The 13,797-nt window shown below is 40.6% G+C and overlaps 1 protein-coding gene across 1 annotated transcript; it reads right to left on the bottom strand.

Annotated features, from left to right (window-relative positions):
* Nucleotides 1-2,876: 2,876 nt before the first annotated feature.
* Nucleotides 2,877-10,106, bottom strand: LOC148368500 (uncharacterized). The gene is made up of 3 exons (XM_088330543.1): nt 9,831-10,106; nt 7,741-7,833; nt 2,877-6,343 (listed from the first exon to the last, which is right to left on the bottom strand). The coding sequence occupies exons 1-3, from the start codon at nt 9,937-9,939 to the stop codon at nt 5,130-5,132; spliced, it is 1,416 nt and encodes a 471-aa protein (XP_088186669.1). The 5' UTR covers nt 9,940-10,106; the 3' UTR covers nt 2,877-5,129.
* Nucleotides 10,107-13,797: the final 3,691 nt, after the last annotated feature.

Below are 13,797 nucleotides of genomic sequence, written 5' to 3'. Positions count from 1 at the left end.
ATCGAGTCCGACTGGAATAAAGGTGAAAAGTTGCTGTGTAAACGGGTGTACGTCTAATAAAAGGAAGAGTCCCGATGGGAAATATTTCATAATTCCATCTGACAAGGAAAGGAGGGAGAAATTGAAGTCTGCGGTCAATCGAGGCGTGCTAAAAAAGGATGGATCCATCCTCCCCAACAAACTGTGGTCCCGCTGCAGCACTCACACCTATGTTTGTCCTACGTTTTTCTGCTCTGTAGATCCTCTTCAACATTGGCTCCTCATCCATCCTCTCCATGTGTCCAGACCAACCTAGTACTCTCTTATCCACACGCTTGCTCAGTTCATGACATTTCATATTTCGGTTTAATGTTGTCTTACCATGTGATCATGGCGATTTCCAGTTCCATTCTCAACTTCATCATGGTCCAGGAAAATCCAAGTCCCTTTTCTGTTTTGTCTTGACTTAACACAGAGTTAAGTTTTTGGTTCTGGCAAAAGTCATCACTCATAACGTGATTTCTGACTCTTTTATGGCCAAAATAGCAACACATTTCCAAATGGCTTTCAATTACCGTATTTGCCACACTATAAGGCGCACCGGGTTATAGGGCGCACCCCGAAAAAATTGTTTTTGGTCCTACTTTTGACATACATAAGACGCACCGGATGATAAGGCGCTACAATGGGAATGTGGACAAAACAGTCAGATAGTTCAGTCCAACTTCTTACCCCCTTAACATTCCCAAAGCTTGCAAAGACGCAAATACGTGTCTCAGACATATACGGAAACAGTGTCTGTACGATGTCACTCAAATGCATCGTTCCATCATTCGGAATGTTAAAGTCTTGGGATTCAAGAAATGCCAACCATTCCTTATTTTCTTTTTCGCTCGCAGCTTTACTGTATATATGACAATGAACACTTGGAATTGAGTTTAATTTTAAAATAGACACTCCATTCCATCCATTATCTGCACCGCTTATCACAGAAACATCGAGTTCAGTCTGAAACAAGATACAGGGATACTATATGTAGCTGGAGTAGCTCACCGAAGTCGTTGTGTTCATAATAATGTGCAGCCGTGGTCCTCTTATATCTGTGAGTTTAGTAAATCCAGGAGAATAAAATATTTACAAATACAAATTAGTAAATAAATGTTTTCTCTATGCCGTAGTGCAACCCAACGTGTGATTCGCAGACTTTGTTTTGCCGCTTCAGCCAATGCCAGCCTGTAAATGATAAAAAGGATCGGCCCCTTGACCTCCGAATAACTTTAGCCAATAGTGATCTATTCAAATGATGATTGACACTTTGGTTAGCCAATGAAACGCCGATAAATAAATCCCAGCATACACCGCAGACTACTTGGCGTTCGGGGGAAAATCTAGTCGGCGCCCGCAAGTTAGTTGCAAGACTTTACGAATTAATATTAATCCATAAATAAGGCGCACTGTAATATAAGGCGCATGGTCAGCTTTTAAAAAAAAATAAAGGCTTTTAGGTGCGCCTTATAGTCAGGGATAAGAATGGAGATTTTCATTTTCAGCTGAAATAGCCAGGGTCCATGGCGGAGCCCGGTGGGGGGCGAAGCCCCCCTGAAGCCAACAGCATTTATCTTATTTGCTATGTGAAAATTGCACGAGAATGAATTAAATCCAACAAAACAGAAACCATATATATATATATATATATATATATATATATATATATATATAAATAAATTAAAAAAATAATATATTGACATTGAAATCATTTGTAATATTGAACATGATCATGATGATACAAAATAATTTATTTTAATCATGTTTATAACAAATTTTAAATTTTGTTTATCCTGTTCTAAATATTGTATAAACACAAAAGATAAAATCATTTAATAAATAAATAGATTTATAAATACCTCAGATTGGGATTTTCTGTCACACAGGGGAACCAGTGGTTGACTGCTGCTATTATTTGAAGTGGAAGGATTCGGAACGGCCAGTAATGTTGAATCGGTGGTGTTACTGTTAGTTTCACTGCCGATTTTAAATGCGGATCCGAGTGCATCATTTGATCGCCGGCAAGCTATTTTTGCTTTGTGCTTGTTCATTTTAGCATGATCGATCAGTGCCACACAACCTCGCGTACCATAATTGATCAGATCGACACAGTATAGACACTTTGCTTTCCCTAGGACATCACACTTTGCGATGAACTGGCTCAAAGTTTCTGTAACTTCCTCGATCTTTGCGCCGATTTTAACGTTTACTGTTACAGTCTTCTCCAGCCATGACCACTTCAATTTATTCTTGATTCCTTTATCAATCTCGGAGACAAAAGCCTCGTCTTCTCTTCTTCGTATTTTCATATTTACTTTTTCAAACACTCATTTCACCGTTTGAAAAGACCGGAAGGAGCGCCATGTTTGAGAAAGCCAATGCTCTGGACAAAAGCTCCGCTGATTGGTTATCAGCGAACCTATCGACCAATGGTAGGAGTCGATCTTTTTGTTAGCTAAACCACGTTGTGTGATGAAACAGTCACGTGTCATAACTCACCCCCCTCCCCCAAATATTTTCTCATCGAATTTAGACGATTTACGGAAATGACCTTTAGGGTTCAAAAACAGCGGAAATCCGCAGATCAGCGGAAAATTCTGATCCCTGTATAGTGCGGAAAATACGGTATATTTATTTGGTTCATAATCTCAGTGGTAACCAATTGAGTCAGTAGGCGGTGCTCTCGGTTTCCGACACAAATTCATTTGAAATAGCCTGTGTCCAGCATTCATCATGAAGGATGCAACTTTAAACACAATGTATTTTCAGCTTAAATCGATCGATTTTGTAGTTCGTTGATATGGATAATGATTGATCGGACCAGAAGAAAAATAACATCAACCCACAAATAATGCAAGCAGTTTGATTTTATTAAACTACGTTTTATTCAGAGGACAAAGAAAATGGAATCCAACGAAAGAATAAAGCGCATTGTTGACACAAGCACTCAGTGTTAGCAAGGGGGAAGGTGGAAGAAATGATGTAACGGGTTAACAGTACCTATCAATGAACCCGGTTTGAAGATAATACTCTTTTCAATGATCAGGGATTGTTTTCATAGCGTGCCAACATGGGATATTTGCCCAAAACACCAAAGAGGTTGTTGCACTAACCCTTTTTGTGTACTTTGGAGAACAAAAAGTCCCTTATGGGAGGAGTGTGTGAGAAGCAGCACATGGCCAACCAGAAAGATGAAGAAATAAAGATTCCTATCTCTTTTGGCAGTGGACTTCACTGGGATTGTTCTCATCCCGACGACAGGGACGGAGGGAACCACAGGCTCACTAAGCTTTGGGGCTCTGGTGATAACAGGCCCCAACCCTCAGGATCTAGGTCAGCCATCTTATTGTTATGAGAATTATAATTATTGATAAAAGGCAACATTTTAGGGGGATGAGAGATGAAATAGATCATCTATCAAGAAACATGACACATATGCAAATCATGAATCTTTTGAATCCATATGAAGACTTTGGGGATACAAATCTTTATTATACAGCTGGAGAGTCTGCTCAATTCCTGTGAATGAATGTGGCTTTTATGATGTGGTGGCAAAAAGGAAAAAGGTGAGGGGAAATGGTTTTGTGGCAGTTATGTTCCTATAGACGGCCTGCGTCAAGTTTTTAATCTCTCACTTTCAGTAAATGCTTGACCACAAACCGAGCAGGCCAAAGTAAACTCGCCAGTGTGGGTTCTTGTGTGTAATTTTTGGTGTCCAATATGGATAATTTTTTTTCACCACAATGTCAACAGGTCAAAGGCTTCTCGCCAGTGTAGGTTCTAGAGTGTAATTTCAAGTGTACGTTTTGGGTCAATCTTTGACCGCAAACTGAGCAAGAAAAAGGCTTCTCGCCAGTGTGGGTTAGTGTGTGTCTTTTTAAGCTCCGACCTCTAGTGAATCTTTGACCGCAAACTGAACAAGAAAAAGGCTCCTCGCCAGTGTGGGTTAATGTGTGTCTTTTTAAGCTCTGACTTGTAGTGAATCTTTGACCGCAAACTGAACAAGAAAAAGGGTTCTCGCCAGTGTGGGTTCTAGTGTGTTCTGTTAAGTCCCCACTGTGTGAGAATTTTTTACTGGCGCGCTACCAAGCTTGAGGTTATCCATCAAATCTGGTGTGATAGTTTGTTGAAGTATAAAGCGGCCGTTGCCTCTGCAAAATCGGCCTACCTTTTTCTAAGGTGATTGCGTCACAAAAGAACAATCTCAAAGTCCTTTTCAACACTGTAGCATCGCTTACAATGCAACAGACTATCCCAGATAGCTCCACTCATTCTGCCCACGACATAATGGTCTTCTTTACTAAGAAGATCAAAAGCAAGGAACAGGAAGAAATCGCTAAAGACCGTATTAATTCAACACATACTAAAGCACTGAAATCTATAGATGCATGACAAGGTGGCTGTCCAGGGATTTTGTCCCGTTTTAGTGAACTGTCACTCGATAATCTTAAACAGATGGCGAATACGGCCAAACAGACGACTTGCGAAGAAAATTACTAGAACTGCTTTCTTCCATCTTCGTAACATTGCTAAAATTCGTCCTATACTTTCTCAGTCGGATGCGGAAATCATAATACCCGTGTTTGTTACCTCCCATCTCGATTACTGTAAATCACTACTTTCCGGTCTTCCGATGACCAGACTCAAGAGTCTTCAGCTGGTACAAAATGCAGCAGCGAGGCTTTTAACTAGGAGAAAAAGGACGATCACATCACCCCAATTTTGGCTAACCTGCATTGGCTCCCTGTTAGCCTAAGATGCGATTTTAAGGTTATCCTATTACTATACAAAATCATACATGGACTTTCCCCCTCATATCTTTCAGATCTGATTTCCCCCGATGTCCCGGCTCGAAGCCTTCGTTCTGAGAGCGCCGGTCTCCTGGTGATCCCAAGAGCCAAGAAGTGTTCCGCTGGTTCGAGAGCGTTCTCCATCCGGGCACCGGTGTTATGGAATGCTCTTCCCCCTGAGATCCGATCTGCTGCCTCAGTGGACACGTTTAAGTCTAAGCTTAAAACTCACTTCTACTCTATAGCATATGAATAACCTAAACTTCTTATATGTAATAACTTGTGAAGCCCTTTGAGACTATTTGTGATTAAGGGCTATACAAATAAAAATGACTTGACTTGACCACTGGAAACTGTACAAGAAAAAGGCTTCTTGCCAGTGTGGGTTAATGTGTGTTTTTTTAAGCTCCCACTTTTGGTGAATCTTTGACCGCAAACTGAACAAGAAAAAGGCTTCTTGCCAGTATGGGTTCTGGAGTGTATTTTTAAGTTCCCACTTTTGGTGAATCTTTTACCGCAAACTGAGCAGGAAAAAGGCTTCTCGCCAGTGTGGGTTCTGGTGTGTAACCTTAAGCCTCCATTTTGGGCGAATCGTTTTCCACAAACTGAACAAAAAAATGGCTTCTCGCCAGTATGGGTTCTGGAGTGCATTTTTAAGCTCCCACTTTCGGTGAATCTTTTACCGCAAACGGAGCAGGAAAAAGGCTTCTCGCCAGTGTGGGTTAATGTGTGTTTTTTTAAGTTTCCACTTTTAGTGAATCCATGACCGCAGACTGAACAAGAAAAAGGCTTCTCGCCAGTGTGGGTTCTGGAGTGTATTTTTAAGCTCCCACTTTCGGTGAATCTTTTACCGCAAACGGAGCAGGAAAAAGGCTTCTCGCCGGTGTGGGTTCGTATGTGGTGTTTAAGGAGCCAACGCACGATAAATCCTCTACCACAAACTGAGCAAGAAAAAGGCTTCTCGCCGGTGTGGGTTCTGGTGTGTATTTTTAATTCCCCAGGCTGGCTGAATTTTTTCCCACAAACAGAGCAGGCAAAAGGCTTTTTGCCAGTGTGGGTTAGTTGGTGTGTTTTCAAGTGTCCATTTTGGGAGAATTGTTTACCGCAAGTTGAGCAAGAAAAAGGCTTCTCACCAGCATGGAATTTCATATGCACCTTCATATAAGACATGCGTTGAAACGTTTTCCCACACTGGGAACATGTGTTACCACCTTCCAACTGCGAGTCGCTTTCAGGGTTTGCAGAGCGGGGCGTGTCATTGTCATCCGTTTCCACGTGTTGACTGGAGCTGATGCTTACAAGCTCCTGCAAACCTTTATCTTTAGGTTGACCTTGATCTTCGACAATTGAACGGACCTCGGTCACGAGCAAGACTGGAAAACCGTCCTCATCTTTAACGCGAACAGGCTGCCTATCCTCTGTCTCTTGCTTAATGTGATAAGGCTTCAGATCTTCCTCCTCCTCCTCAATTTTAACGGCTGGCAACTCTGGTTCCTGCTTCGCAGTAGGAAGATATTCTTGGCTGACGTCTGAAAGACACAAGTCGCATTTACTTGTATTGCCCTTAACTTGTTCAGAAGCATTGTCCCCGAGTGCCAAAACGTAAGAAAAATTCTAAAGGCTTAGGCACTACTGATCAGCAAGTATTAGGCCTCTGGGAATGAAATCACCACGAGATGCCAAGAGTGGCTTTGTTCAGATCGTCTTGCAAATTGTTCCAAAGTGTGACTCCACACACAGACACACACACACGTTTCCTGGTGGTTCTCACCTTTGGGATGATGAGTTCACGACAGCCCCTCATTTAGAATTTCCCTCTTTCCGAATGAATCATTTATGGGTGTTTTCCGGCACTATGTTTTTGTTGACCTCAAATAGCAGTTGTGCAGTGAAAATTTTGATTAAATCATCCAATTTTAATCATTTGGACTGCAGGAAATAACTATTAGTATGATCTCGATATCCTACCCTGAGTACGGTTCTAATCGCACGTTTTTGGAGGATAACTTTTGTCATGATTGCCCCAGACTTCTGCGCAATATGTTAAGTATGGCAGAACTAGAGAACTATATCATAAATACAATGCATGATAGTTTAAAAGGAATTTGGCTTTATTAATGATTGAAATGCTTTTAGATACTTTAGTTTGTATGCGTCTGATGTGTGTATTCCAGCTTCATTTATTGTCCATTATCCACCCCTAAAAACTTTGATTTCTATTGCAGCACCATCCATTTTAAATCTTGATTTGCCTTGCGATTAACAAAGAATATTACATTGGTTTTATTTAGATTCAAAGATCATTTATTTTTATCCATCCATACTTTTAGGTTAATTACTTCACTATCATTGCAAGTTATCAAATCAATATAATCATCATTGGAATAGAAAATGTTAGTGACGTCGGCAAATATTATTAATCTTTATACTTTTGAAACATGAAAAATATTGATAAAATACAAATTAAATAACTTTGGACCCAGGATAGAACCCTGTGGTACTCCACAACAGATAGATACTTTCTTCATCCCCGCAGGGAAATTCACATTTCCAGCAGCATCCCTTCGCTGAGAACAATACAATAATAAAGCAAAAAGAATACAATATACAAATACCCAATGTGATGTGCAAATGCCCACTGTAACGTGTTATATAGAGGATCTAGATAGTGCTACACAGAATACATATTACAATAAAATTCGGTAATGTGCAATGTAGGGGGTGTGGTTTAATGTGGGCCTTTACTCTGCCGGGTAGAGTTAAAGAGCTTCATGGCATGGGGGCGAGCAACAATCACGAGTTGTTAAGAGCAATGCAATAAGGAGCCTTCCCTTTTTGGCATATCTCCTCTCTGCGTATTTTTTGGGGCGACGCCCAACGACGTCCCCTCCAAAATAAGGAGGTTGCAGAAAGTAAAACGACCAACCTGCTCTGTTCAACACAATTTGGAGTAGCTTGTAAACAGTTCCTGGACACGCTGATTCCTGCCACGCAATGGGAAGATGGTCTTCACCGATGTCTGCAACACACAAGTCAAATCGCATTTATTTGTGAAACTCACAAAAGGGACATGCAGAACACCATTGCAATATCAATCTGATCTGAAAACTACAAGAGGGCAAGGAAAATCTCAAAAAAAGGTCAGGATGCGGAAAATGAAGAAACCTTGGGAAGGGACCGCACATTAAATATAATGTAATGGAAACAGGGTTCATACATGGTTTTCATGGCCAAATTCGAGCACTTTTCAAGCACTTCCAAAGCCATTTTTTAATTTTTCTCCAGTACCTCCAAAGGGAAAGAAAATCCAGCGGCCATCAGAGGAAAGTTTTTTTTTTGTCATCTTTGATGATTAAAATAAAGTCGCTATCTTGCTCCTAGCACATATTTTGTGCTATTTTGGGGTGTTCCCATCCACGACCTACGATCTTTGTGTGTGAAGGGTCTGCTATAAACTGACATCGATTCTGCCATTGTGCTTCAACAATGCCTGAAGGCGTTGCATAATAATAGATTTCAATACGAAAGAAAAAAAGGAAGAAGGTAATTGTGCATAAAAACTGCTGATCTTTTGCTTTTTGTTTCACTTATTTGACTGCGATTTTTTTGTGTGCTTTTCATATGTGTCTAAATCGGTCAAGAAAGAATTGCAAATTGTCTATTTTAGCACTGAAAAGTTAACATTTTGAATTGATGTGTTCATGTTTTGCATTTTCAGGGATTTTGTCTTCAGCGTGTAAAAAGCTTATTTTGTTTTGTATTGTACAATTTGTTTTTGTAGATCTGTGAATATTTTGATTTATATTTAATGTGTCCTTTGGGGATCCCCTGCAAACATATATGACTAACTGTTGAATAATTTGGTGAATAATGTTATATTATTAATGATAATACATCATTAAAAACAAAACTCGGAGGAGCTGTTTGGGAGCCAAGAGAGCCGGCTCTTCTCAGTAAACCGAATTAGAAGAGCCAGTTTACTAAATAGAGTTGTCCTCTTGAGCCACTTCTTCGTTTATTGCATGGTCTATAGAGTCAGATGGCCAAGAGAACAATTGCAACAATGGCAACATTTTCAAGCACCTCACCCAAAACTCAAGCTTTTCGCTGACCTCGAAAACACAACATTAAATTTCAAGCATATTCAAGGCTTTCAAGCACTCGTACGAACCCTGCATATGCTTACATAGCAATTACCAATATAGTATTTACGAATACGCCAAAAGAAAAAGCAAACGAGGGCCGAGCGCTGTTGCCATTGGTGGAAGCCACGGCAACCAACTCGTATCCTTTGTGAACGAAGGGTCTCTATGAACCAACTCTTGGAAGTGAACAAAGGGAGCCGGCTCCCCTCCAAGACGCCCGATCCCCCTCTTATGATTGGCCGCTGTGTATTTTTAGGGGATCATGTGTGGTCGACTTTAAACGTGTTGGGCATAAAAAAAAAAGTATTTTGTATTTTCTCTTTTTTGGGGGGGAGATTTTGAAACATTTCCATACCCCTTCCTGTGTTTTCCAGTGTTGATGTGTCGAGTCCCATTTCTTTCTTTGGCCCTAAATCACAATCTATCTCGTTGGACTGCACAGGATTACAATGACACCGTCCCCTGATCTGAAACCGACATCCGGGCAAGGAAAAACTCAAAATCTCAGCGCAAGGAAATTAAATGTTGTTTATTTCTTTTTCCTTGGTTATATTTTTCCCCCTTTGTTTCTTTTTGTCCTGGTTGTTTTCATTTTCCTAGCACGATGTTACAAAATGATTGGTAATGTAGGGACAAAGCAAGAAAACCAACCCGGAGAAGTTTGGATTCTACTTCATACCAGATGCTGCTAAACTTCATTTTATTTTCTGCACTTTTAGTATTTGCTGGAGGTGAAAAATGAGTCATTTACTGTAAAAGGCTGAAAAAAGTTGTATTTGAATTTCAAACCACTATTCGTTCTTTCTTTTGAATCACTAATTTTGAAGTTTGGGAAGCATTGTCATGTAGCAGAAGCAAAAAAATGTCCAACCTTCCCCGAGCTGCTTGGAAACAGTGTCCGGTCGTCGACGTTCTCGCTCGGTCTCCTCTTTAGCTCCCCGAAGCTTCTCTTGAAAAGATCCTTCCCAACTGGAGCACATTTTATCCACCTTTCAACGTAAAAACGCTCCAACTCGGCAGTAATAAGGAAAACTTTCGAAAAGGACCACAAAGTGATACTTGTGTCGAGTTTACATCGTTTGAAGTCGACTACTGGACTTTCACGACATTCTAGTGTTCGGCAGCCATGACACCTTCTGCCTACAAACCTCGCCGCAATGGATTGTGGGTACACGTGACACGGATCACACGCTGCGTTCACAAAAATAGGTGTTTCGGGATATCCTACCAGATACGACTGAAAAGCATCTCAAGAATGTGGGAAGTCAAGGTTTATTAACCTGCAACCGGGGAAATATCATTCGAAGGACACTCGAGGTGTGAGATCCCAGTTGCAAAGTTGGGGTACATAGCCTTTCTCCTGGTCGGAGGTTGGAAAACTCGGTTGTCGTCTTTTCGGGAACGCAGCAACAGGAAACAAAAGACGGGATAGGTCGGCGCCAAAATAACTCAATTAGTCCGGTGAACGACTATGTTAAGACAATGTATGTAAAAAAGGAAATGCTAAAAAAGTAAAAAGAAAAAAAGTAGTAACGGGTGTACTCATAACTTTTGTTCTGTTTAAATTCCTGCTGAAATGTTTTTGTCTAGTTTGTGTATAAGTGTCCTGCAATGACGAGTACAACAGTGCCACCTGCTGGTGCAACAGAGTTGAAATTTGATGTCATTGATTTTTTTTTGAATTCTCACAAAATCCGTGTTTGTGTTCTCATCTCATTAGCGGTACCGCTTATCGTTATTAAGGTCGCCCATCCCAGCCATCTCCGGGCAGTGCGCACGGGACACCCTGAACTGGTTGCCAGCCAATATCTATCTATCTATCTATATATATCTATATATATCTATATATATATATATATATATATATATATATATATATATATATATATATATATATATATATATATATATATAGATAGATAGATAGATAGATACTTTATTCATCCCCGCAGGGAAAATCACAGAAATAATATAAATAGATAGATCTAACCGATAAGTGCCCTGAAAAAATATTTTGCCCCTAAATCAATTATTTTTTGCATATTTAACATGTAAATAAACGACATTTATGAAAAATTGTTATCGCTATAACACAATTTGGCCTGTAGATAGAGCCAAACATCTTCTGCCTCTTCATGCCCACACTTTCTTGTGTAAATACTGTTTAAATGATCTTTTATCATTTTTGTTTTTTTTTATTCTCTCACCAAAATGTGAACCTGGAGTGCCACGTCCAATTTCGTTGTCACAATATGTTCGACCCATTTTGTAACACTGGTAATAAAGGTATATTCTATTCTGGAAATTTTCATCTTTTTTGTTTGTTTGTAACCCTTTTAAAGACGCCTGACATGAGCATTTCTTACATTGAGAGCCATGAAAAAAATATTTGCCCCTAAATTATTTTTCTGCATATTTATTTTGTATTTAAAGGAAACATGTACAGTATATGAAAAAATGTTATCGCTATAACACAATTTGGCCTGTAGATGGGGCCATACACTCATTTTTAAACGCTGTCCAAAAACACCACTGTTGACTGTTGCAGTAAGCACTGGTGCGACAGGTTGGATAACATACAGGCTTGGGTAGAGTTACTTTAACTGGATTACTTTCGATGACTTTTGATTACTCCAATACCAAATATGCTAATAAAAGACAAAAGAAACTAAATATGAATCAAATGATGACTCACAACACGTGGTAAGCTTTCTCTCCTGGCTTTGATCTCTTTGAAACGAACATCAAATGCGACAGAAACAAAATGATTATAAATCCAAACAGCTTGCCGACATCATTTTTGCCGTTCCATGTGTTCCGTTACTCCCAAAGCCTGCACAAAATTTTGTCATTTTATTCATATTCATATCGTATTGAAGTAATCCAAAAGTCATTGAAAGTAATCAAGTAAAAGTAACCCTACCCAACCCTGGACTCGAATCCTTTGATCCCGACATTGTGTTCCGTCCAGAAGGCCATTTTAATTGCGCGTGTGTAAGAAGCTGGTCTTGAAGTGGACTGCGGTTTTGTTATTGAGAGTGTGCTACACAAAAAGCGGCGCTCGTCTTTAATGGGGTGAACGCGGCCGGAGTTCGACCGCAAACATCTCCGAGGGCAATTACCGGGTAGAGTTCCTTGCTCGGGGGCACGTCAGACGCTCGTAACCCGGCTCGTTTACTGTCTGAAACCGGCGTGGAATTCGTCCCGTTTCAGGAAAAGCTACCGTCGTTTCTGACTATCTATCATATTATCTATTATTAGGTATTAGGGGTTCAGTGTCTTACCCAAGGACACTTCGACATGTAACACGGACAAGCCGGGATTCAAACTGGGATCCCAAGACGAGCGCTCTACCTCCTGAGCAACTGCCGCCATCTATCTATCTATCTATCTGTCCATCTAAAAATAAAAAAATCAGGTCGTTTACACGTCATTTAGCACCCGGGTCTCCACAACAAGTGGTGAGCGGTTAAAGGATAAAGAAAAGAATTATGAATAGGATTTCTTACCGGTCGGCAGAAGCCATGCTCTATTCCTGAAAGAAGGGAAACTCGCACACCTTCTTCATATTTTGCTATTATTTCTTTCTTAAATGCAATAGTTGTACGCACTACTCTTCTTTTTTCACCTGTAGCAACTTTGCTGCTTGCACCAACCTTCTTCCCAGGCATAATTAGGGGTTAAAACACTCCGTTCACCGATATTATAAAGGAAAGCAAAAAGGAGTGTGCGCTCACGTGACAACAGTTCTTCACGAGGGGTGGGGGCAATCTAGACTCGTACGCCGCTCAGCGTCGCCCCCTAGCGTACCGGCGCGTGAACTCCGATTTTTTGAACGAAAAGCGAAGCAAGAATTTCTCGAAATTTTTGGTCGAGAACCGATTTGTTCGAACTGAGAGGCGTTCGAAAACCCAGGTTCCACTGTATATACCTTCGTAAGTACGTATGAAAGGGACAAAATAAGAAGGATCATCTTCTCTCAATGGAAAGTGCAAGAGAATAGTGACAAGGATTTCAGAAATACGCACACACACAGGACCTTATCATTTAGACTAGAGCCGTCACAATGGCCACACAGATCTGGTCATCTGGTTCCTTGCCACGGTTCCTTTGTGTGAGTGGAAATGGTCCTCCTGTCCATTGGCTGGTTGTCACCATTCTCTATTGTCCGCCTGGAGAGGCGATGGCCTTTCCATCTCGGCCCTCATCTTCCGCTCCTTTCTGATTTGGGCATATATTCTCAGCGGATTCTTCCGAGCTTGCTCCCACCTTTTCCCTCAATCCACCTTTCGCTTCCATTGTGACTGAGAAGCTCATTTGGATTGTGACAAACTATATTTTATGTTGACGACATTTGTGTATGATTTGTTATTGCAATATCCGTTGCAGCCTGGTCATCCTGGAAGGGGGATGACCTCATGGGCGGTCCCTTCTTAAGGTTTCTTCATTGTCCTCATGTTGAGGTTTTTTGAGTTTTTCCTTGCCCTCATGTAGGTTTTAGATCAGGGGATGGTGTCATAATAGTCTGTGGTTAAAAAAAATCTGTCATAAGACCCTTGTGATTAAGGGTGTCACAAATAAACATGACTTGACTTGAGGTTTTTGAGTTTTTCCTTGTCCTCATGTATGTTTTAGATCAGGGGATGGTGACCTAATAGTCTGTGGTTTGCAATAGTCTATGGTCTGTGAAGCCCTTTGAGACTCTTTGCGATTAAGGGCGTCACAAATAAACAGGACTTGACTAGAGGTTTTTGAGTTTTTCCTTGCCCTCATGTCGGTTTTAGATCAGGGGATGGTATCATAATAGTCTGTGGTTTGCAATAATCTGTGGTCTGTGC

The sequence above is a fragment of the Urocampus carinirostris genome, chromosome 3, assembly GCF_059441175.1.
Source record: "Urocampus carinirostris isolate Australia breed hairy pipefish chromosome 3, RoL_Ucar_1.0, whole genome shotgun sequence".
Classification (NCBI taxonomy): Eukaryota; Metazoa; Chordata; class Actinopteri; order Syngnathiformes; family Syngnathidae; genus Urocampus; species Urocampus carinirostris.
The sequence above is the reverse complement of the archived record's forward strand: the minus strand, read 5'-3'. Positions and strand labels throughout refer to the sequence as shown.